We start from the raw sequence: 25,565 nt of genomic DNA on the forward strand, positions 1-25,565 counted from the left end.
TGATGAAGGGCTCTTGCTTTCACTTCCTATGGAGGCTGTGCCACCTGCTGAGTTTTGCCAGCACTTCTGTGTTTTGTGTAAAACTGGACAAAAGGTTTTAGAATTTGTAGTCTTTTTCATAGAACATGTCTGTTTCAAGTTAAGTCTTAAATAACACAATTTGGATTATTACCTTTCAGGACAGTTACATAATAAAGTGTTCAGGCATGATATTTACAACAATTGTATATCTGGCAAAAATTAATTTTATTTAGATTTTTGTGTTATAAAAATTGTCCTACACAAAGTAGTTCTGAACATCTGTGTAGGTAAAATAATGTAAAAACAATAACAAAGTACATCAAACATTATTGTACCTACTGACTACGGGTCTGGATTTAGGGGAAAACACTCCATTGATTCTCCTACCTACAGTGAAATCATTGCAATTAAAAAAAAATCAGTAGTAATCGATAATCTCAAGGATGGTGATGCTTAATGAAATGGAAATTAGTTTTTTAACCAATCTTATTAATAAATGAGATGTTATCTTAACAGGGATTAACTGAGAGAGGAGTTGTTAAACAAGACCATAATCAAATGAAATGATCAGATTATAGTCAAATTTGAAAAGTCCTATTACATCCATTAGGGGCTCAGATGTAGCTATCAGCAGAGAGTATGTTGTGGAAGAAACTTTTTTTAAAAACTTTAAATTTGCTGTATATACATCTCAGTAAGTTTGATTACAGCTGTTTCAAAGACAAAAAGACAAATCACGTGAAATAATTCAGAAAATAAAACGACTTGGGTGGCAATACTTCCTCCCAATTATTATTTTTCTTTAAAAATAAACTCCTTCCATGGACACCTACAAATCCATGATTTCAATCTTCAAAGGGAAAAGGTTGTCAGAAAAGGAAGAAAAAATGGAAATGTACTTTCTTTTTGTGGTTATTAATTCAGTTCAACGCATCTTAATATTTGAAGTCTCTTGCAACTTTTACTGTATTTAAGAATTTGAGACTTACAAGAAATGCACAATGCGTTTACACAGAATTATTCAAAGCATTATGATGCTGTTGAAGTATTAGGGATCCATCCCATCTGATAGGCTCGTTCCAGCGTTCGCTTGCAGTCTTGCATTACAGTGCTAAAGGTGATATGTGGATATTCTTGAACTAGACGCTCTACTGTCTCTTCATTCACCTATAAAACATAGATTTTATGACAGAAAAATATTAAAATCTTGATTTTTTTCCTTCCTTTGCTCATGCTGTGACATAGATCTGTAGGCAATGGTAGTAATAAACTAGGCACCTAATTGTGGGAGCTACTTTAGTTCAAAACCTTTGTTTTGTTCTTACCAAGTTTGTCCTTACGATCATTATATTTTTGCATGTGTACATTTTCCATTGGGGCCACTGGATCATTCTCGATTGACTAACTCTTCTGTTCCACGAGAGCATTAAAACTGGTACAATTCCGCCCAAGATTAGCTTGGTATTTTAACCCATGCGATGAATCAGTAAATTTACACTTTGACAGGCAATTAACTAATAAATCACAAAACTCAAATTTTCAAATCCAACAGACGAGTCCCCATAAAATGTTATGAGCCCAGAAGACCCATAAACCCAGCAGCAATAGATATTCACCAAGACAAATGGTTACTTAAACAAAAGTTGCTTTTAATTATCTTTAAACATCAAAACAGAATCAAACTTTAACCTAACTTAACCCCCTTCTAATTCTAAGCGCACGTGTATGATGTAATGTGTGTGTGTAAGTTCAGAAAAGTTCTTTGGTTCACAGTCCAATCTCACTTCTCATTCCTCTAAGTTCACTGGTTGTAGGTAATTCTTATACTGTGCACAGAATTTAACATGTATAAAGTTCGCCAGGCTTTGGTGCTCGAAAGGTAAATGGTTACCACTCAGGAAGGTTCTTGTTGGCTTTCAGAGAGAGATTGGTTGTTCCAGGACATCCACAACTGATGTACTTCCATCAGTCACCTCAGGGTCTTGCTGACGAAACTTGCCCCATCAGGGTTCTCCAGATGATAACCTCTTTCTTTCAGGACACCACAGAATTCCTTTTAGTTTCTCTTATTCCAAATGAAACATTAGACAGCCAGTCCTCTCCTCTTGCATGAACCACAAGGGCAGTGACTAGGCCATTTTCCACACTGGGGCTTCTTGCCAGCTTTTCTTGTTTCAGTTCCAGCTGCTCTTGCTGGCTGAAAGACAGAGTGATCTCTGTGTGTGTCTCTCTCTCACACACTGAGAGAAAACCTGTTTTACTTTCTCTGCTTACAAAACCACATGACCCTCTTACATCAGCAGACTCTCAGACAGCAGCGGCTCCAGCCTGCTCTTTCATCTGTTGCCTTTGATAAACAATAATCCATTAGTGATGTCTCTTGAACACTCTTCAAAGTTCTTGCAAAAAGGTGCAAGAAGCCACTATGTCTAACAGAGCTCCAGTATTTCAAATAAGATCTGTTTTAAAGTGTTTGTATGTGACCTACTCTAACAAATCTTTCCCAATTTATCTCTGAAAAACATTTATATATGCTCTGTCACAATGTAAAGCGGTAGATAAAACAAAGCCCTCAAAAATGGCTTAAAATTGTTTTGAAATTCCACGCAGTCAAACAGAGAATGTTCAAACCTCAGTGACAGGACCCTTGGTGACATGGTTATATTAATAACATTTTTGCATTAGCTTGAAAATCACTGCCTATTGTCCATCTTTATTTATTCACTGAATTCAAATCCTCAGAATAGCACTGTGGGATCTGAATATTTAGAATATTAGTTCTCTGAATTTTCTTTAATAAATTCTCTTTAACCTTAACCTGGGCATTAGACAATTGAGCAGTTACCATTAATTTTCTAGATCACATTTAATGTTTTTCTGTTTATTACCATATAACTTTACAGTTAAGACATTAATTTATTTACACTATTTAAAAGAACTGACAACCATTAATGTCAAATGCATAATTTTCAGCTTGCACCCTGGAGATGCCAAATAATGGACTATTCATTTAAATTTGACAATTTTAACAACTCAAAGATGAAAATAGTCTTTCCAATGTTATTAAAACAATCAGTTCTTAACATTTTTAAAATATAAAAAATATTTTTAATAAATTATACAATTTATAGCAGTGTATAAGCTTAATAGCCTACATAGCTGTGAAATAAATTATATTTTTAAAACAAGGTTGTTATCATGGTGTCTATAAAACCATTCCCCTAATCTCAGACAGGGATTAGGGATTATTTAAAAATTTTCATACATGTAGTTAGCAATTGGTAAATATAGCAACAATAAAATTCAAAAATCACAAGACATTGTACACACACACTCCCTTCTTTAACTCACCAATACCCCCACTCCCATACAAAATTATTTAAAAGTACAATAATAAAACTAAGAAAAAAAAAGAAGAAAAATTTTCAAGGATTGCTCTGGGATGCACAATTAAACACCCACAGGACATTAAACAATCTTCTAAATAGTCAACTGAGAGAAGAACTCTACAGGGCTCAATGGGAAGGAAGAAGGCTAATACATATTTATGCATAATATTTGAAAGAATATGCCATATTTAATTCTTAGACTATATGCAATTTTATCTAAAGGGATACCACTCTGAATTTCTGCATTCCTTCTTTCCATACCCAAATGTAAATCTGATTTCCAAGTCACTGCAATGCATTTTCTTGACACTGCCAATGCAATTTTAACAAATTCCAATTAAAATACTGATAATTTTAATTTAGGTCTTGTCCCTTGTATATTCCCCAATAAAACTAAATCTGAATTCTGTGGAAATGCTACATTAGTAACCTGCTCTAAAAAAGTTTCCTAAATCTTACCTTGGATATGACCATGTTGAATGCAAGAAAGTTCCCACCTCTAAAACATTCAATCGATATATCTATTCAATCTGTGCAGAGTAAGGTATAACTGATGTAAAAAATTATACTGACCTAATTTATAACTTACATTAATCTATACAGTACATTAAAATAATACAATATTCTTTTTCAAACTTTGCCAATATTATTGCCTCAAAATTTATTTAAGAATCTAAATAAATATGTAAGAAAATTCTTCTGGAAGGGTAAGATGTCACGAGTTTCTATAGATAAACTAACATGGAAGTATGAATTGGGAGGATTCCAACTTTTTATTTTAAGAATTATTATCAACCAGCTTTCTTACTTTTTTCTTTGAGGGAGAGAGAAACCGGGAATGGGTTAAAATAGAATCGTAAAAAATAGGAGAGAGAGTAGCAGAGGAATTTATATATAAATGGCATTCAAAATTAAAGGTTGGTGAAAAAAAACATCATTGTTGAAACAATTAATGTGTGGAATAAGATAAATGATGAAATGGGAATGAGGGGAGGTGCGTCGCCTTAGACACCATTATTTCCAAATGATCTTATTTCTTTTTCAAAGGATAATTAGTTTTTAAGCATTTGGTCCTGTAAAGGGATTAAGAATATTGAAGATTGTTATGAGTGAGATCAATTGCTGTCATTTCAACAATTAAGGGATAAATATGGGATATCTGGTAATGCTCATTTCTGTTATTTACAATTGAGAAGATATTTAAGAGAAAAACTGGGTGCAGTTATGACATTAGCTGTTTGTAGTGAAGTGGAAAATCTCATTAGAAAGGGTAGTATTAAAAAAAATTATTTCTATAATATACACTTTATAACAAACAGGAACTCCTAAACATGTTTATAAATCTAAACAAAGGTGGGAGATGGATTTGAATATTATAATTAATGAACGAAGATGGATGGAGTTATGTCGAGATTGTATGACTAACACTATTACTGTAAGGTATAGATTAGTGTTCAGTATAATTTTTTACATCAGTTATACATTGAATAGAACAAAATGAGATACTTATCCTTACCTTAACTAATTTCCTAACAAAGGATCACTCACAGAACCATAGGCAAAGTGTTAGATCATTCATCACAAGACCTGGCCATGTCCATGTTCCAGAAGTGCAAGAGACCCACCCAAGGTGGCAGCAAAATAGCATACATGCATGAGGGAGGCAGTGCTGCAAGTTCTCAACATTGACTCCAGGTCCTATGAAGTCACATGACATCAGGTCAAACATGGGCAAGGAAACTACCTTCAGTTTGGCATGTACTGACCTACCTCAGATGATTAATTAGTGCTCCTCAAAATTTCACAGCCTTTGGAAGAACCACTGAAAGTTTCAATGATATGTTTTACTGATCCAATATTAGACAGCGTTTAGAAAGCAGAATTCTAGGGAGCAAGATATTGATGAAAAAATCCTGTAATAGCCAAGATGGACTAAAAGAAGCAGTAGTTGATTTAACACCTAGAATGAAAAGACCTAAGGATACAGTATTGGAGGTCAACAGAAAAGTCTGCAGATGCTGTGATTGTAGTGCAAAACACCAAAGTACTGGAGAAACACAGCAGGTCATGCAGCATCTTGGGGAGTAAAGGATAACCAACATTTTGAGCCTGAGCCCGTCGTCAAGTACTTCTCAACAATGTAAGCTCCAGGAAATAGAGGCCAATTTTATGTAACTTGTCATCAAAATTTTACCCTTTCAGGTCTGGTAGCACTTTGATGAATCTATCTTACGTTCCCACCAAGGACGATAAATACTTCCTGAGACAAGATGACCCAAGTAGAACAATGTACTCTGAAAAAGACCGAACTGAAGCTTAGTCTAAATTAAACATAATATTGGTCCTCCCAATTTATGGTGCAAAGTATTTGATCCTCATTAATAATGATGCTAAATGGCCAAACTGTCAATGAAGCATTGGAAGATAAATTGGGAAGATATAATAACATCATGTCAGTGCATGCTTTAACTGAGGGGCATAAAATAATTGATTGGTCAAGGTATGTTTAGATAGATAAGAGTGGGACTACACATAGTTTCATCTTGGAGGTCATTCAAGCTGAAATGATCCAAGACACAGATGCTGGAATCTGAAGCCAACCAAACTCAGCAGGCCAACCAGCGTCAGTTTCAATAAAGCGCTTTAGCTTGAAACGTTGACCTTTCTTTTTCTTACATTGATGCTGTTTGGCCCGCTGAGTTCTTCTAGCATAGTGTGTTTAAGAAATGATTAGAGTTGGAGAGCGCAGATATTGTCATATACATCTTACTTGCTGCAGCTGAACAGGGACTTTTAAAGAAAAACGATAATAGTACACTACAAGGATGTGCCACTTAACGCCCATGATACATCCTGTGAAATTAGGCATTATGTTTTTTTTTTGAAATTTATTTATAGTATCTCCATACATTCATTTCAAATTGACTTAATATAATATTACATAATAGATACTAAATAATTTTCAAATTTTCACCCCCCCTCCACCTCCCCTAACCCCTTAGGAAACCACCTTGTGGTGGTTAATTCCCAAAAACCCAAATGGGTGTGGTATAAACCACAAGTGGCATATGACTTTCGGGAGCAGAAGTACCACTCCCTCCCCCCCCCACCCCCCCTCAGGCAGACAAAATACACGTATAAACCGAAAGATCATCATTTCTTATATCCATAAAACCCCGGTCCATCAATTTAACCAATCTTATTCATAAACTCTTTTTTTTGAAAATCCAAACTTGATATTAAATTTTGCACCCTTTCCACCCTCCCAACACTGAGTTAAACATTGTTTACAATCAATAAAAGCTTTTTTAAAAATTTTTTTTCAAGTCTTCCTGAATTTCATCCACTGAATTAAAACACCTCTGAACATCCCAGTTCAACACCGAATCTTCCATTCTTCTCAGTCTTAAGTTGAATTTGTAGCTTACTTTCAAAAAAAGTTTTTTCAAATCTTTTAAAATTTTCTTGAACATAATTCCTTCGGTCTTGATCTTCTAAAGCATCAATGTTATTCATAAGTTCTTTCTTCTATGTTTCCCAATTTAATATCAAATTTTCCACTTTGTCAATCTTCTCAATGTTAAGTTGAAATTATTGTTTATTTTCAAGAAAAACTTATTCAAAATTTTTAACTCTTCTTGGACATTGCTCCTTCGACTTTAATTTTATAAATCATCAATCTTGTTCATAGTTTCTTTCTACTGAGTTTCCAAATTTAATAAAGTTTCCGTTTTTTCCAATTTTCTCAATATTAAACTGATCTTGTTGTTTAGTTTAAAAAAAAACCTTTTCAAAACTATTAAAATCTGTTTGCAATGTATGCATACTCACAGATAATAAATTCACTTCCAATATTCCATCCAAAAAAAAATCACTGATAAACCTTATTGCAGGTCAAGGAGTTCCATATATATGTTTATCTTCAGAAAATATTTCAAATATTTCAAATCAACATTCGTCGCCATCTTTCAAAAAGGAGTCCGAAATCAACTTTAATAAGTTCTGTTCTTGAGAAAATTCCAGCACCAACTCCGGCTCTGTCTGGGCAAATAGGTCAAATTTCTTCCAAAGTCAAAGAATGTAATTTTGTTCTGTATTTATAGATAATAAGTTCATCCTTCTGATATTCCATCCAAAAAAAATCACTAATAAACTTTAATGTTATCTGGATTTTTAAAACTCACGGGCAACCAATGCCAATTACTGCAATTTATCTTCATAAAACATTTCAAATCAATATTCATCACCATCTTTCAGAGGGGTGTCCAAGGCCAGCTTATCCGACAGTCCAATTAATGAGCTCCGTTCTTAAGAAGATTCCAGCCTTGACTCCGTGGTTCTGTCTGGGCAAGTAGGCCGAGTTTCTTCCAAAGTCGGAGAGTGTAGTTTTGTTCTGTATTTGAACTCTATTTTCCTTAATCTTTGTTGCCATTTTAAACTAAAAACAATTGATAAACAAAACAAAGATTTTTAACAGAAAAGAAATATTCTTAAAACGGGTATTTATATAACTGCCTGGGGGAGACCGGGAAGGCACGTCCGCTCCCTACGCCATCTTGCCACGTCCCCCGAAATTAGGCATTATGTGATGTGGACATTGTGCGAACACCATATTATACACTTAGCAAAGGTATATGGGATACTGTAGTGCATCGGTAAAATTTTTAATGTATTTGTAAATAGGGATCAATGTGGGGACAGACACATGACTGTGGGGAGAGAGCGGGGCAGTGGTATTAGTGTGGGGACCAAAATAAGGCTGTGGGGAGAGAGGAGGGCACTGGGATCAGTATGGGGACTGACACAGGGCTGTGGGGAGAGAGACAGGCAGTAGGATCAGTGAGGGGATCGACACAGGTCTGTGGAGAGAGAGAGAGAGAGAGAGAGAGAGAGAGAGAGGGGCAGTGGGATCAGTGAGGGGACTGACACGGGATTGAGGGTAAAGAGATGGCAGTGGGATTAATGTGGGGACTGACACGGGGCTCTGGGGAGACAGCGGGGCTGTGGAATCAGTTTGGGACTGACTCAGGACTGTGGGGATATAATAGGCCAGTAACTGAATAATTATGGGATCACAGATGTATATGTGATTGGACATTGCCCGAACAGCCGTTGAACAGCACACAGCTGTAACTGAATAGAAATGATCAAAACAATTAACACATAAGATGACTTGCAACAGGAAAACCATACTTATTTTGATGTCAGAGCAGTCTACGATTAGTGTGTCTATGAATATCCATTTTTAAACCATTGTGCAATTTATTTTCAAATATTTTTCATGCTTCAAATTCAATTTCTCATTCACGCGAGTGAAATTAGAACATAGAGTGTAGAGGAAAACCAAGTGGTATAAAATAGCTGCTATTTCACAACTGCCTTGGACAAATTTTAACTCATTTATTTATTTATGAAAGGCTGAATTATTTATTTTTATTTTTTTTCTAAATGCATGAGGTTAAACTGACACAAAATCATTAATTGAAAAATCAGAGATGTATTATATACATGATAAAGGAACATAATAGAACAATGCAACATCAAGGCAAATTACAAGTGCATATTTTATGTCAAAATACTCCATAATATATCAGCAAGCATGGTTATAAATCTCAAATGAATAAGTTCAGAGAATGTTGAACAGAAACTGCTTAACATATCAATATTGATGATGCAAAGGGTACAAGATTCCAATTTCTTAAATGATGGAAAGAAATTGGGCATAAATAAATTGTGAAAATGTAAAATCAATGGTCAACCATGAAGATTAACATTGTGTACAATCAACTCTCAATGCCACCCTCGGGGGCAGTATCAGAATAATCCAGCTCGGTCAGTTGAATAATTTTATCTTTTTTTTTCACACAACTTATGTCAAGATACATAAAGTGGCTGATAAGAAATTAGAGCCCTGAAATGGATGAATTCTTAGCTTTGCATATGTGTTCCATTATGTGGCTGCTGAGAAGGACCAATGTTTGAAATTGATTTTTGAATACAATGTAATAAAGGATGGAGGACAATGATTGAAGAGGGCAGGTTAGAGAAATAGCCCAAAAACGATTTTACAAAAACATTATTACTTCATGAGTGGCTCGAATGTGGAAGGCACTGCTAGGGGCAAAAGCAGAGTGATTTAATTGTGGTATGTAAAACAGAGCTGGAGAAGAAAGAAGTTGCAGGCCTAGTGGGAAAAGGCAGGGAAGTGGGACAAGCCAGATAGTTGCTGCACACAGCCAGTATAAACCCAACAGACCAAATGGTCTTTTCCTCTGCTATGACCTTTTTGTTGTTTGGCAAAAAAAACAAGGAGATAATAAAAACTTAGGAACTAGAGGCTTATGTGAAATTCCTGGGAGGCTCAGCAGATCTTTCCTGGACCCATCAAACTAATGTCATTGTGAAGAAAGCATATAGGAACATAGGAAGTAGGAACAGGAGTAGGCCAAAATTGGCCCATCGAGCCTGCTCCGCCATTCAATACGATCATGGCTGATCTAATTTATGACCTAACTCCACCTACCTGCCTTCTCCCCATATCCCCTAATTCCTCTATCATGTAAAAATTTATCTAACCGAATTTTAAATATGTCTAATGAAGCAGCCTCAACCACTTCCCTGGATAGAGAATTCCAAACATTCACTACTCTCTGGGAAAAACTATTTTTCCTCATCTCTGTCCTAAATCTACTCCCCCGAATCTTGAGATTTTGTGTCCTCTCGTTTAAGTTTCCCCGGCCAGCTCAAAAAACCTTCCTACATCTATCCTATCCATACCCTTCATAATCCTATATGTTTCTATAAGGTCTCCTCTCATTCTTCTGAACTCAAGCGAATACAATCCTAGACAATTTAATCTTTCATCATAAGTCAACCCCTTCATCCCAGGGATCAACCTAGTAAACCTCCTCTGGACTGTCTCCAAAGCCAGTATATCCTTCCTCAAATATGGAGACCAGAACTGGACACAGTACTCCAGGTGAGGTCTCACCAGTACCTTATACAGTTGCAACATTACCTCCCTACTCCTGAATGCAATTCCTCTAGCGATGAAGGCCATTTGCCTTCTTAATAACCTGCTGCACCTGCAACCTAACTTTTTGCGATTCATGCACAAGCACTCCCAAGTCCCTCTGCACAACAGCATGCTGTAGTTTTTCACCTTTTAAATAATATTCAGTTCTTGTATTTTTCTTGCCAAAGTGGATAACCTCACACTTACTAACATTGTACTCCATCTGCCAGACCTTTGCCCACTCATCCAGCTTAACTATATCCCTCTGCAGACTCTCCACATCCTCATTACAATTTGCTCTTCCACTCAATTTGGTGTCATCCGCAAACTTGGCTACACCACATTTTGTCCCCTCCTCCAAATCATCAATGTAAATGATGAACAGTTGTGGGCCTAGCACCGACCCCTGCGGCACCCCACTTACCACTCTCTGCCAACCTGAAAAACTTCCACTTATCCCGACTCTCTGTCTCCTGTCAGACAATCAATTTTCGATCCATGCCAATATACTTCCCCGGACTCCACTTTCCTGTAACTTACTGATAAGTCTCTTGTGCGGCACCTTATCAAACGCTTTATGGAAATCCAAATATACAACATCAACCTGTTCCCCTCTATCCACCGCACCCATTATATCCTCAAAGAATCCTAAGAAGTTTGTCAAACAAGATCTTCCCTTTCTAAAACCATACTGTGTCTGCCTGATTGAACCCTTATGTTCCAAAGGTTTCACTATTTCATCTTTAATGACGGCTTCAAGCATTTTTCCAACTTCAGACGTCAAGCTAATTGGCCGATAATTTCCAGTCTTCTGCCTACATCCCTTCTTAAAAAGTGGTGTGACATTTGCTGTCTTCCAGTCTGCTGGGACCTGCCCAGAATCCAAAGAATTTTGGTATATGACCACCAATGCATCAACTATAACTTCTGCTATTTCCTTCAGAACCCTTGGATGCATATCATCAGGACCAGGTGATTTGTCTGGCTTTAGTCGCATTAGTTTCTCTATCACTACTTCCTTTGTAACAACTATTTTATCAAGGCCCTTCCCAACATTCGCATCCTTAACTCCGCACTTGGGCATGCTGGACATGTCTTCCACCATGAAGACTGACACAAAATATTTGTTCAATGCCTCGCCCATTTCCTCATTTTTTGCTACCAGTTTTCCTTTCTCATCCTCCAAGGGTTCTATGTTAACTCTGGCCATCCTCTTCTGTTTTATATATTTATAATTTTTTTTGCTTTCTGTTTTTATATTTTGTGCCAATTTACTTTCATAATCCTTTTTCCCATTTCTTATTACCCACTTTGTAACCCCTTGTTGTCTCTTAAAGTTATCCCAATCTTCCAGTTTCCCACTGCTCTTTGCAGCTTTGTACACCTGCGCCTTCAATTTTATACTCTCCTTTATTTCCATTGTTAACCACGGTTGATTTTTCCCTCCCTTGCTGCCCTTTTTCCAGACCGGAATATATTTTTGTTGACCATTACAAAATATTTCTTTGAAAATCTTCCACTGTTCCTCAACTGTTTCATCAATTAGCCTGTGCTCCCAGTCCACTCTGCCCAATTCCTCCCTCATCCTATGGTAGTCACCCCTGTTTAAGCATAATATATTAGTTTTAGATCTAACTATTTCCCCTTCCATCTGAATGAGAAATTCAATCATACTATGATCGCTATTTCCCAGATGGTCTCTGAGTATTACATAATTTACTCTACCTATCTCATTGCACAACACTAGATCCAGGAGAGCATTTTCTCTTGTTGGTTCCTTAACATGCTGCTCAAGAAAGCTATCACGGATGCATTCTATGAAGTCCTCTTCCAGACTCCCACGACCAACTTGATTTTCCCAATCTATGTGGAAGTTAAAGTGATGCTCTTTGTCCTTTTAATATCTAGTGACTTCTGTAACCTTTTCTTTTGATTTTTCTGCCCACTATTTTTCTTTGTAATTTTCTTAACACTATCAGCATGATGCTGAACCAAGCCATGAAAGACCCCAACAATGAAGACGCTGTTTACATCCGGTACCGCACGGATGGCAGTCTCTTCAATCTGAGGCGCCTGCAAGCTCACACCAAGACACAAGAGAAACTTGTCCGTGAACTACTCTTTGCAGATGATGCCGCTTTAGTTGCCCATTCAGAGCCAGCTCTTCAGCGCTTGACGTCCTGCTTTGCGGAAACTGCCAAAATGTTTGGCCTGGAAGTCAGCCTGAAGAAAACTGAGGTCCTCCATCAGCCAGCTCCCCACCATGACTACCAGCCCCCCCACATCTCCATCGGGCACACAAAACTCAAAACGGTCAACCAGTTTACCTATCTCGGCTGCACCATTTCATCAGATGCAAGGATCGACAATGAGATAGACAACAGACTCGCCAAGGCAAATAGCGCCTTTGGAAGACTACACAAAAGAGTCTGGAAAAACAACCAACTGAAAAACCTCACAAAGATAAGCGTATACAGAGCCGTTGTCATACCCACACTCCTGTTCGGCTCCGAATCATGGGTCCTCTACCGGCACCACCTACGGCTCCTAGAACGCTTCCACCAGCGTTGTCTCCGCTCCATCCTCAACATCCATTGGAGCGCTCACACCCCTAACGTCGAGGTACTCGAGATGGCAGAGGTCGACAGCATCGAGTCCACGCTGCTGAAGATCCAGCTGCGCTGGATGGGTCACGTCTCCAGAATGGAGGACCATCGCCTTCCCAAGATCGTATTATATGGCGAGCTCTCCACTGGCCACCGTGACAGAGGTGCACCAAAGAAAAGGTACAAGGACTGCCTAAAGAAATCTCTTGGTGCCTGCCACATTGACCACCGCCAGTGGGCTGATAACGCCTCAAACCGTGCATCTTGGCGCCTCACAGTTTGGCGGGCAGCAGCCTCCTTTGAAGAAGACCGCAGAGCCCACCTCACTGACAAAAGGCAAAGGAGGAAAAACCCAACACCCAACCCCAACCAACCAATTTTCCCTTGCAACCGCTGCAATCGTGTCTGCCTGTCCCGCATCGGACTGGTCAGCCACAAACGAGCCTGCAGCTGACGTGGACTTTTTTTACCCCCTCCATAAATCTTCGTCCGCGAAGCCAAGCCAAAAAGATCATTGACCCGAAAACTCACTGCACCATCTGATTTTTTACTTTCTCCTCCCAACATTACTTTTCCTATTTTCCACATCCTCAGGAGTTTGAGGAGCCTTGGGATGATATCGGAAATGTTGGTAAACTTCCACAGATGTATACAGAAGTGAAAAGTGTACTGATAAGCTTCATCATGGCCTGGCATGGGGGTATCAATACCTCCTAGAGGAAAGCCCTGCAAAAGGTAGTGAAAACAGCCCAGTACATTGTAATGATAGAGATCATGGTTGCAATGCAACTGATTAGACTTGGCTGCCATATCTGTAATGGAGACTTGCAGCCTCACAGCTTGCCTCATGATGCTGTTTACAACAACTTTAAAGTGAAGAACCTTTTCCTTCATCCATGTGTTGTCTAAGAACTCACATATACGAATACAGGATGAAACATGGTATCAGAAGTGGGATGAAGGAAATTAGCAGGAAATACTTTAAAAGGTAAAATCTAAAGTCAGCAACTGATCAGTGAAGAGAAGTTAACAGTGAAAATTGGAAGGATTACATCGACCAGCGAAACTTTAGCTGACAGATGATGTGACTGAAATTGGAACAGATTTAAACAGCATTTTGGATTGTATTTAGTGGCAGTCAGAGCTGATGAGAAAAGTGATCAAGTGAAAGCGTCAGTTTTCTTTCATGCCGTAGGTGATGAAGCCCTGGAGGTGCATAAAAACTTCACATTTGCTGCTGAAGGAGACAAAATGAAACTGGAAAAAAAATAATGGAAGTTTGAACCATACTGCATCCCGAAATGTAATGTGACGTTTGAGAGGCACAGATTTTTCATGTGTACAGAAAACAGAAGAAAGTATTGATCAGTTTGTGACTAAATTGAGAAACAGAAGCAAAATGTGTGAATTTGGTAGAATGACCGACTCACTGATAAAAGATAGACTTGTGTGTGGTTTTCCAGATAATAGTCTAAGGGAAAGCTAATAGAGCAAAATCTAAACCTGGAAAAAGCCATAGCACTCTGTAGGGCTGCAGAAACTGTAAAATTGCAGACAAAAGAGCTATTCAGTGAAACTAGCTGCAACGTGGATGTAGTGAGCAAGAACAGACATAAAATGTTTTACAAAAAGCATGCCAAAGTGGAAAGAGAGGCATGACCAGTAAACAAAAATGAAAGGGACAATCGAAAGCCATGTCGTCAATAGAGTAAACAACACCACCAAAAATGTCTCCAGCATATGGTAAAACATGAGATATGTGCAAAAAAAACAACCGTTATGCCTGTTGCTGTAGGAACCAAGTACAACAAACCAAGGTTCAAGCAGTAGATGTTGTGACTTGAAAACAAGAACGAAAACAGAAACTGGATGTTGAGATTAAAAGTGAATGACATATACATTTCAGTTAAATTGGATACTAGAGCACAAATTAATGTAATATCAGAGAATGATTTTAAGAAGATTAGACCCAGAACAAAAGTGAAGGTGACAGGATATTCAGGTACCAATATATCAGTGGAAGGAGAATGCATGGTCAAAGTGAAACACAAGGACAAAGAGCTCGAGCTTGCATTCATCATGATATCAAAGGATGTACAGGCCATACTAGGTTTAACAGCCTGTGGAAACTTAACCTGGTAAAAAGAGTCCTCATTGTGGAAAAAGAAGGAGAGACAGTCTATAAATGAACTCGTGAAGGAGTACAATGGTCTATTTCAGGGTCGAGGCTGCCTTCCAGGAGAACATACAGTCAGAGTGGATAAACGTGTGCCATCGATAATACATCCATGCAGAAAAGTTCCATTTGCACTTCAAAAGCAACTATAGGCAGAGTTGGACAGGATTGAAAGCCTGAACATGATTCAGAAATAGATGAGCCAACGGAGTGGGTGAATTCACTCGTTGTTGTGGAGAAAAAGAATGGAAAGTTTAGAATTTGCTTAGATCCAAGAGATCTAAACAGAGCAATGAAGAGAGAACACGCCAAGCTTCTGACATGCGAAGAAATCATGTCACAGTTTGCAAATGCAATGTTTTTCAGCAAGTGAGATGCATCATCAGGATTTTGGCAGTTAAAATTGGATGAAGTTCAGGACAGTGCACGTTTAATAGTCCATTTGGCAGATACGGATTCCTAATGTGACCATTGGGAATTGCCTCAGCTCCTGAAGGGGATCACAAAACTATCCATATGGTCTATGAGCACCTGGATGGAGTTGATACCTCAATGGATGACATCATAATATGGGGGAACCACAAGAATGGAGCATGATGAGAGACTAAGGAAAGTGCTGGAAGCAACAAGGAAAGCAAACCTGAAGCTGAATAGAGAGAAATGCCAGTTTGGGGAGACAGAACTAACATTTGTAGGAGATATTATTGGCAGTGAGGGCATCAGACCAGATCCCAGAAAGTCTTCTGCCATTGGGAACATCCCAAGGACACAATGCAAAAAGGACAAACAGAGCTTCAATGGAATGGTCAACTATATGTGTAAATTCATATCTAACCTTTCAGAAAAGATGGCTCCATTGAGAAGATTAACCGAAAAGAACATTGAATGGGAGTGGGATCATGAGCATGAAAAGTCATGGAGGGAACTAAAGAAACTTCTCACAGAGGAATCAGTTCTGAGGTTTTACAACCCAGCGAGACCCATCAAGATAGCATCAGATGCATCACATAATGGGCTCAGTGCAGTTCTTCTCCAAAAATATGATGACTTGCAACCCATTGTGTATGCATCACGCTCAATGACAGATGCGGAGACATATTCGCTCCAATTGAAAAGGATCTGCTCAGCATCACATACGCATGTGAAAAATTTCATCAGTTTGTGTCGGGACAAGCAATCAGTTTAGAGACTGACCAGAAGCCCTTGACTGCATTGTTCCAAAAGCCATTAAATGGGAGGGAGTCACGTGATGGAGTAGTGGCCGGACGGTGAACTCCAGCCCTCTCCAGAAAAGTCGGGAAAAACAAGAGAAAATACAAAGGCACAGAAATAAAAGTTAAAGAAAAGTGAGTATAAAGGTGGAAAGAAGATGGCGACAAAAAAAGAAAAATCGAAAGCAACGGTAAGAAGAGAGGAAGAGAAGACAACGGAGGAAAAAGGTGAAGGCCTTACCTGTTCGAAGAGGCCCGCTGTGGAGAGAGAAACCCGCTCCCTCAGGTCAGTAAATAATGGACTACAAAAATGGCTCGCTGAGCCGAGTAAAAGTGCGCAACCGCGCATGAAAAAAAACACACCGACGGGAGGGGGGACCAGCTGGGGAGTCGATCTCCACAGCCGGCAACGACAGCTGCAGAACACCTGTAGCAAGAAGAGACCACAGAAGACAATAGAAACAAGAAAGAAGAGAAGGAAAGGGCAACATAGAAACAACAGATGGCCAACCCAGAGGAAGAAGAAGAGGAAGAGGAAGAGTACAGTGAAATAGAAGAAGAAAAGAAAGGCAAGATAAAGGAGGTACTTTCTCTTATTAAAGGATACATGGAGTCATTTAAAGAATGGCAAACACAGGAATTTAATGATTTAAGAAAAAGAATAAACAACACAGAAGAGAAAATGAATAAAATAGATATGACCTTAACAGAAATGGGAAAGAAAATGGACAAGATGGAAGAGTGGGCAGTAGCAGCAGAAATGGAGGTAGAAGACTTAAAAAAGAAATTGGAGGAATCTAATAAAAAAACTAAAGAGACACAAGAACTACTAGCTCAAAAAATAGATATAATGGAAAATTATAACAGAAGAAATAACATAAAGATAGTGGGCCTTAAGGAAGACGAAGAAGGCAAGAATATGAGGGAGTTTATAAAAGAGTGGATCCCTAAGACCCTAGGATGTCCAGAACTACAGCAAGAAATGGAAATAGAAAGGGCACATAGAGTATTGGCCTCTAAACCACAACCACAACAAAAACCAAGATCTATTGTAGTAAAATTCCTAAGATATACTACAAGAGAAAAGGTACTGGAGAAGACAATGGAAAAAGTAAGAGAGGGCAACAAACCACTGGAATATAAAGGGCAAAAAATCTTCATTTATCCAGATATAAGTTTTGAACTCCTAAAGAAGAGAAAATAGTTCAATACAGCAAAGGCGATTTTATGGAAGAAAGGGTATAAATTTATACTAAAGCATCCAGCGGTATTGAAAATATTTATTCCAGGACAACAAAACAGACTATTCTCGGATCCAGAAGAAGCACGAAAATTTGCAGAACAATTACAAAAATAGACTGAGGGATGAAGACGGGTAATGAGAGTAAAAATGATCAAGATTGATATGTATGTGGGTAAAGACAAAAATAGACTGAGGGATGAAGACGGGTAATGAGAGTAAAAATGATCACGATTGATATGTATGCGGGTAAAGAGGTATAAGAGTGAATAGAGACAATGTGCATACGTGAATGTATCTGTACTTAGAGGAAAATATAGATAGTATAGACAAGAATTAATAAGGGAAGGTAATGGAATAGAGAGAATAAGGAGGGAATTAAAAGAGTGACCTTTGTGACATATGAAAAGTGAAATCTTTTCTGGGGGGGGCTGGGTGGGGGGAAATAGCGGTCACTGCAAAATCAGTTGATGCTTGCGAGTGGATTCGCAAATCCAAATGGAGAGGGGAGATGTGGTTGTCCGACAAGGGATAAAGGACAACTCAGGAGGGGAAGGGGAGATTGGGGATAAAGAAGATAGAAATAGGAGAATAAGGAAAATGTTGGATGTTGTAGGAATGTTGTCTTATAAAGAGTTGAAAATAAGAAAACAGAAATGGAAAAGGAGGAAAGGTAATGATGGAAAAACGGAAAGAGAAGATAAACAAAATATAAAATGGCTACGCTGAACTATATGACTTTAAATATTAATGGAATACATAACCAAATTAAAAGGAAGAAACTACTAAATTTACTGAAAAAGGAAAAAATTGATATAGCATTTGCCCAAGAAACACACTTAACTGAATTGGAGCACAAGAAATTAAAGAGAGATTGGGTAGGACATGTAACAGCAGCATCGTATAATTCAAAAGCAAGAGGAGTGGCTATACTAATTAGCAAAAATGTGCCATTAGGATGCACAAAAAAGATTTGTTAAGATAGCCCTAGCCGTAGCAAAAAAATGTACTATGTCAACCTGGAAATTGGAAGACAATTTGAAAATACAACAATGGTATATAGAAATGAATAAATGTATTCCATTAGAAAAAATAACATATAGTTTAAGAAATAATATTGAAATATTCGAACAAGTATGGGAGCCTTACATTAAATACAATAGCGAAAACCTACCGGGGACAAACATTACCTAAGTTGATGGAAGGAGAAGGAAAGAAAAGAATGGACTCAGTAGAATTTCTGGTGTATTTTTGTTGAATGACAACATTGTCTGACTGGTTTAATGTAACCTAGATTGTATACCTAAAATGGATGGGAGGGGGGGGGTGGGGGGGTGGCTTGGGAGGAGGGAGGGGGGGGGAGAAAAAGTCACTGTATATATGTGAAAAAGAAAAAGTGTATATCATGGCTAATGTGATTTATGGTGTGAAAAATAAAAAAATTAAAAAAAAACTTTTTTCTAACAATTAAAAAAAAAAGCCATTAAATGAATGTCCACTTAGAATACAAAGAATGATGATTAGGCTGTGATGCTATACACTCAATGTGGCATACACTCTGGGTAAGCTAATGTACACAGCTGTTGACACGAGAGAGCCCGCAAACACCAAAATGAATGAAAACACGAATACCTTCATGGACATGATCACAAGTGCACTGCCCATATCAGATGCAAAAATGGAGCTCATAAAGTCAGAGACAAACCAAGATGAAACACTGAGACAACTGAGAAAAAACATCTTGGATGGATGGCCCAACATGAAGCAGGACTGCTCACCTGATGTTTCAGAGTACTGGTTGAAGACATTGTCTACATAAGAAGTAAAATCCTTATCCCAAGGTGTCTGAGAAAAGAGATGCTTAAAAGGATCCATGGAGGACATCTCGGAATCGAATGTAAGAAAAGAGCACGAGAGGTGATGTACTGGCCAAGAATCAACAATGATATAACAAATGAAGTATCAAGCTGTAGAACATGCCAGAAATATCAAGCAAGCAATCCTGCAGAACCATTAATGCCACACCCAGCACCAAACAGACCTTACCAGAAGGTAAGAGGTGACCTATTCGAATGTCAAGGGAAGGACTATCTGGTAGTCACAGACTATTACTCCCTGTATCCAGAGGTGTGTAAACTGAACACCACCACTGCAAATGCTATAATAACAGGTCTGAAAGCCATATTCTCCAGACATGGTGTGGCAAGCGAGGTCTTCACAGACAATGGACCCCATTTTTGTAATTTAAAGTTCCGACAGTTTGCCAAAGAGTGGGACTTTGTACACACCGTGTCAATCCTCATTTTCCACAGTCCAATGGTCTAGTGGAAAAAATCAGTACAGACAGTGAAAAGACTGATGAACAAGGCAAAAGACAGTGGAACAGACTTCTACCAGAGCATGCTAGTATACCGCACAACGCCTCTCGAATGTGGTATCTCACCAGCACAACTCCTTATGGGATGTAGGGTAAGATCAAACCTACCCATTCAGGAAAACCTTGTAAAAACAAAAGGGGGAGAAAGTGAGGAAATTCGAAGAACAACAGAAAGAAAAGCAAAAGTATTTCTTTGAAAGAGGAACAAAAATCTGACCGGAATTCTACACTGGTGACCAAGTAAGGATAAAAGACAAAACAAACTTATGGACTCAGAAGGGAATGGTCCTTAGTGAAGTCCAACCAAAATCATACACCATTCAGACAGATGAAGGTGCTATTCTGCAAAGAAATCGTTGAGATCTTCTAATGGGAACAGCTACAGTAGATGGAAAGACGGATACTGTTGAACATCCTGAATGCACATCTGAGAAGACATCGTCTGAGGCAACAACTCAGATTCAAAGATAATCAATCAGGAGATCATCAAGACACATGAACCCTCCTAAGAGACTCATTGAGCAAGTTTTAAGGGTCCTGTATAGAATGAAGTAGTGCTATCTTATTCCCTCTTCAAGTTTTAGTGTCTGTAAATGTGAACACACAAAACAAGTTTAAAAAATGTTAATTTTGTTGATAATAATGAAAATGTAAGTTCTTGGTGTTCAAGTTAAAATTGCAGAGTTATACAAAGAAAACAATTTAGTTAAAAGTAAGCTCCTTTTGTTTTAAGAAAAGGAGATGTAATGATAGAGATCATGGTTGCAGTGCAACTAGCAATGCCTTACTGTTTGATTAGACTTGGCTACCAGCAGGGAGCTGACACACAGTATGAGATCTATAATGGAGGCTTATAGCCTCATGGTGCTGTTTACAACAACTTTAAAGTAAAGAACCTTTTCCTTCATCCATGTGTTGTTTAAGAGCTCACACACACGAATACAAGATGAAACATACGTCACAGTCAGAACTCTCCCCATCATTGAGAAAAATCAACATGGAACACTGCTGTCAGAGAGCAGCAGCAATCATCAAATATCTACACCACCCAGGACATGCTCTGTTCTCTCTGATGCCATCAGTAGAAAGATATAGGGGCCACAAGACTCGAAACACCAGGAAGAGTTGCTGCCCCTCCACCATCAAACTCCTAAAACAACAAACTCAATTAGAGAATCATTTAAAGGACTCTTACTTTTGCACATTATTTATCATTAAATATTTATTTCTGTTTTGCAGAGTTTATTTGCACTGCTTTTCTGTTTACATTTCTCCCTCTTGTATCTTTTCTTGAAGACAGTTTATTTTTGCACCACCATTATGGCCCGCAGGAAAAAGAATCTCAGGGTTGTATGTGACGTCATGCATGTACTCTGACAATAAATCTGAACTTTGGCCCTCATAATTCCCTTCATGATTTCAATATTGGCAGAGATGACAAAAGCCTAATCCAACTCAACAATTTAAATTCAATTATCTGCTCCCTTCCCCCATTTTAAGTGGCGTTATCTTTGAATTCAGTATGCTGAACCCAAAGTACCCAAAGTAACAGTTCAAATTTGTCTTATTTCCCTGCTGAACTGCAGAGTGCCAATCAGCACCCAAAGCTGAAGCTTATGCATGGTAAAACATTTTCAAAAGCAATGAATGGCACAGCTAATCTGTTTACTCCTAATATCCGATGAATGCCTCTCCTCCCCTTTGCTGAGAAAGAAATGGGAATGAACACTAAACAGACTCCAAAATTAAATTGAAAAGTAAAACATCTGCAGATGTTTATCTGCAGACACTGTAGCAGAAGTAAAAACACAACGCTGGAGAAACTCAGCAGTTCCAACAGCAAAGGTAAAAATACACAAACGACGTTTCGGGCTTGAGGCCTTCGTCAAGATATGGAAAAATGTCAGCAGGGAGGTGTGCTCGCAAAGGCAGGAGAAAATAAGTGGAGAAGGGAGAAAGGGGGCACAGCAAGCAAGGGGAGGGGGGATGGCTGAGTGAATGGAGAGGGAAGGGGGTGGAGACTGACAGGGAAGGGGAAAGGAGAGCATTTTAGCAGAAACCAGAAAAGTCAATGTTAATGCCATCTGCTTGGAGAGAGCCCAGACTGAAAACCAGGACTTAACTTCATGCTGTTCTTCCTCTTTTATTTTTAATGTTGACATACAGAACGTTATTATTCCTTCAATTTACGGGTGACCTCAGTGGAAGAATACATAAAGCCATGGACAGACATGAGTATGGGAGTGTGATGTAGAACTGAAATGGTTGGCTACTGGGAGTTCTCTATCACTGGTGCGGACAGAGCAATGATACTCATCAAAGTGATCTCCCAGTCAACGCTTAGTCTTTCCAATGTAGAAAAGGCCATAAATGGAGCACTGGATACAGAAATCAGTCCTGCAGATACACACGTGAAGTGTTGATTCACTTGAAAGGCCTGTTTGTGGCCCGAGATTGTGGTGAGGGAGGAGATGTGGACGCAAGTGTAGTACCTCCTGCAGTCACAGGGGAAAGTGCCGAGGAGGCGGGGAGATGAGTGCACGAGGGAGTGACGGAGGGAGCGGTCCCTATGGGAAGTGGAGAGGGGAAGATATATCTGGTAGTGGGATCCTGTGGTAAGTGCCAGATATTCCAGAGGATAATGTACTGCATGCGGAGGCCGGTGGGGTGGTATGTGAGGACAAGGGGAGTCCTGCGTTTGTTGCATCTGGGGGCAGAGGGGACCAGGGAAGATGAACAGGAAATGGAGACGATGCGGGTGAGGGCTGAGAGGATGGTGGTGCCGATGTACTCAGAAAACTTTCTATTCCCCATTAGCAAAATTATTTGCTGCTTAGGATTTAATAAAACCATTAAATAATCGAGAACAAGATTATATGATATGCATTACATTGCAAAACAGAAATGTTTATTTAAAAAAAGGTGATATTTTCTTTGTAGCTAATTTATGGAACTAATAGAGAAAGGAACTCATGGGGCACACAGCCTGTCTGCATGCCAAATCAAGATCAATTCTATATAAGGTGGCAGACAATGAGCATTTTGCCAATCTGAGCAATTGATTTTTAACAACCATAGAACGCTACAGCACAGCACAGAAAACAGGCCATTCTGCCCCTCTAGCCTGTGCCAGCCACCATCTCCCTAGTCCAACCAACCTGCTCCCATTCCATAACCCTCCAGACCTCTCCCATCCATGTACCTATGTAACTTATTCTTAAAACACACAATCAAGCCCACATTCACCACATCAGATGGCAGCTCATTGCACACTCCAACCACTCTTTGAGTGAAGAACTTCCCCCTAAACCTTTCCCCTTTCTGCTTAAAACTATGACCCCCAATCTGTGGAAAAAGCCTACTCACATCTACTCTGTCTATACTTCTCATAATCTTGTAAACCTCTATCAAATCTCCCCTCATTCTTCTACAGTCCAAGGTATAAAGTCCTAACCTGTTTAATCTTTCCTTGTAACTCAACTCCTGAAGACCCAGCAACATCCTAGTAAATCTTCTCTGCACTCTTTCAATCTTATTGAACTCCTTCCTATAGTTAGGCGACCAGAACTGCACACAATATTCCAAATTTGGTCTCACCAATGTCTTAAACAACTTCATCATAACATCCCAACTCCTACACTCAATACTTTGATGTATAAAGGCTAAGATAGCTTTCACTACAACCCTGTCCACATGCGATAACTTTCTTTGTTATTCCTTCAATAAATTCAACATCAGCCACATTTCTGTGTGAACACATACACAGCCCCCTTGGATCAATTGGTATCTGAAAGTCAAAAAATGAGTGAACATAATCTTCCTTTGATTCTGGCAGCGACTTTCACAAATTTTTAGATGTTTGTTACTTACTACTACTTTGGCTTGGCTTCGCGGATGAAGATTTATGGAGGGGGTTAAAGTCCACGTCAGCTGCAGGCTCGATTGTGGCTGACAAGTCCGATGCGGGACAGGCAGACACGGTTGCAGCGGTTGCAGGGGAAAATTGGTGGGTTGGGGTTGGGTGTTGGGTTTTTCCCCCTTTGTCTTTTGTCAGTGAGGTGGGCTCTGCGGTCTTCTTCAAAGGAGGTTGCTGCCCGCCGAACTGTGAGGCGCCAAGATGCACGGTTTAAGGCGATATCAGCCCACTGGCGGTGGTCAATGTGGCAGGCACCAAGAGATTTCTTTAGGCAGTCCTTGTACCTCTTCTTTGGTGCACCTCTGTCACGGTGGCCAGTGGAGAGCTCGCCATATAACACGATCTTGGGAAGGCGATGGTCCTCCATTCTGGAGACGTGACCCACCCAGCGCAGCTGGATCTTCAGCAGCGTGGACTCGATGCTGTCGGCCTCTGCCATCTCGAGTACTTCGATGTTAGGGATGAAGTCGCTCCAATGAATTTTGAGGATGGAGCGGAGACAACGCTGGTGGAAGCGTTCTAGGAGCCGCAGGTGATGCCGGTAGAGGACCCATGATTCGGAGCTGAACAGGAGTGTGGGTATGACAACGGCTCTGTATACGCTTATCTTTGTGAGGTTTTTCAGTTGGTTGTTTTTCCAGACTCTTTTGTGTAGTCTTCCAAAGGCTCTATTTGCCTTGGCGAGTCTGTTGTCTATCTCGTTGTCGATCCTTGCATCCGATGAAATGGTGCAGCCGAGATAGGTAAACTGGTTGACCGTTTTGAGTTTTGTGTGCCCGATGGAGATGTGGGGGGGCTGGTAGTCATGGTGGGGAGCTGGCTGATGGTGGACCTCCGTTTTCTTCAGGCTGACTTCCAGGCCAAAAATTTTGGCAGTTTCCGCAAAACAGGACGTCAAGCGCTGAAGAGCTGGCTCTGAACGGGCAATTAAAGCGGCATCGTCTGCAAAGAGTAGTTCACGGACAAGTTTGTTACACTTCTAAGGATATCACCGATGTTTTTCACATTTGTCTTTATTCCCTATACTGTGTTGCTTTGAATTTACTGAAAGGAAGTGAATGTCACTGGGAAGACCAATATTTAGCTTCCATTGTTAATTCCCTTTGACAAACTGTCGTGAATATTGTGATTTTTCTGTTGAAGATACTTGGCTAGGATTCAGTCCAAATGAAGAAGAATAAATTAACATTAGTGCTGTTACACCTCCAACAACAGAAGACGCAATTCAAAAGGGTTAAATTTTAACTCTATATTTATTAATGACTATTAACGATATAATGTCTTAACACAATTAATCCCACTACAAGTATTTATAGCAAATATACAAATATCATATAGTTATAAACAGTGTGTGTGTGGAAAAACGCAGACCATTTAAAAAATAAAAAAATCCCCCCAAAACCCCAGTCAGTCAATCAAGTAAGCCAGTCCAAAAAACGCAGTCCAGAGAATTCAATCTCAAAGTTCAACGTCCAAATTCAGTTCTTTAACTGATAACAAAGGATCTATTGACCGTTGGAGAAAGAAATGACTGATGTTGCATTGCAGCAAAATGATGAATCCTCACTTTTGAGGCATGTGCATTTCACACAGCTCTCCAGCTGTCCTCTGCCA

General features: G+C 39.2%; 1 protein-coding gene across 4 annotated transcripts in view; it reads right to left on the reverse strand.

The window, feature by feature from the left end:
* Positions 1 to 229: 229 nt before the first annotated feature.
* Positions 230 to 25,565, reverse strand: part of fbxl17 (F-box and leucine-rich repeat protein 17) — a 725,386-nt gene continuing 700,050 nt past the window's right edge. For all 4 annotated transcript variants that reach the window (XM_069892541.1, XM_069892540.1, XM_069892527.1 and 1 more), the window contains exon 10: positions 230 to 1,188. In XM_069892541.1, coding sequence (XP_069748642.1) covers positions 1,051 to 1,188 — 138 coding nt within the window. In that variant the 3' untranslated portion in view covers positions 230 to 1,050. The remainder of the gene's footprint in view (positions 1,189 to 25,565) is intronic.

This window comes from Narcine bancroftii, chromosome 1, assembly GCF_036971445.1.
Source record: "Narcine bancroftii isolate sNarBan1 chromosome 1, sNarBan1.hap1, whole genome shotgun sequence".
Lineage (NCBI taxonomy): Eukaryota > Metazoa > Chordata > Chondrichthyes > Torpediniformes > Narcinidae > Narcine > Narcine bancroftii.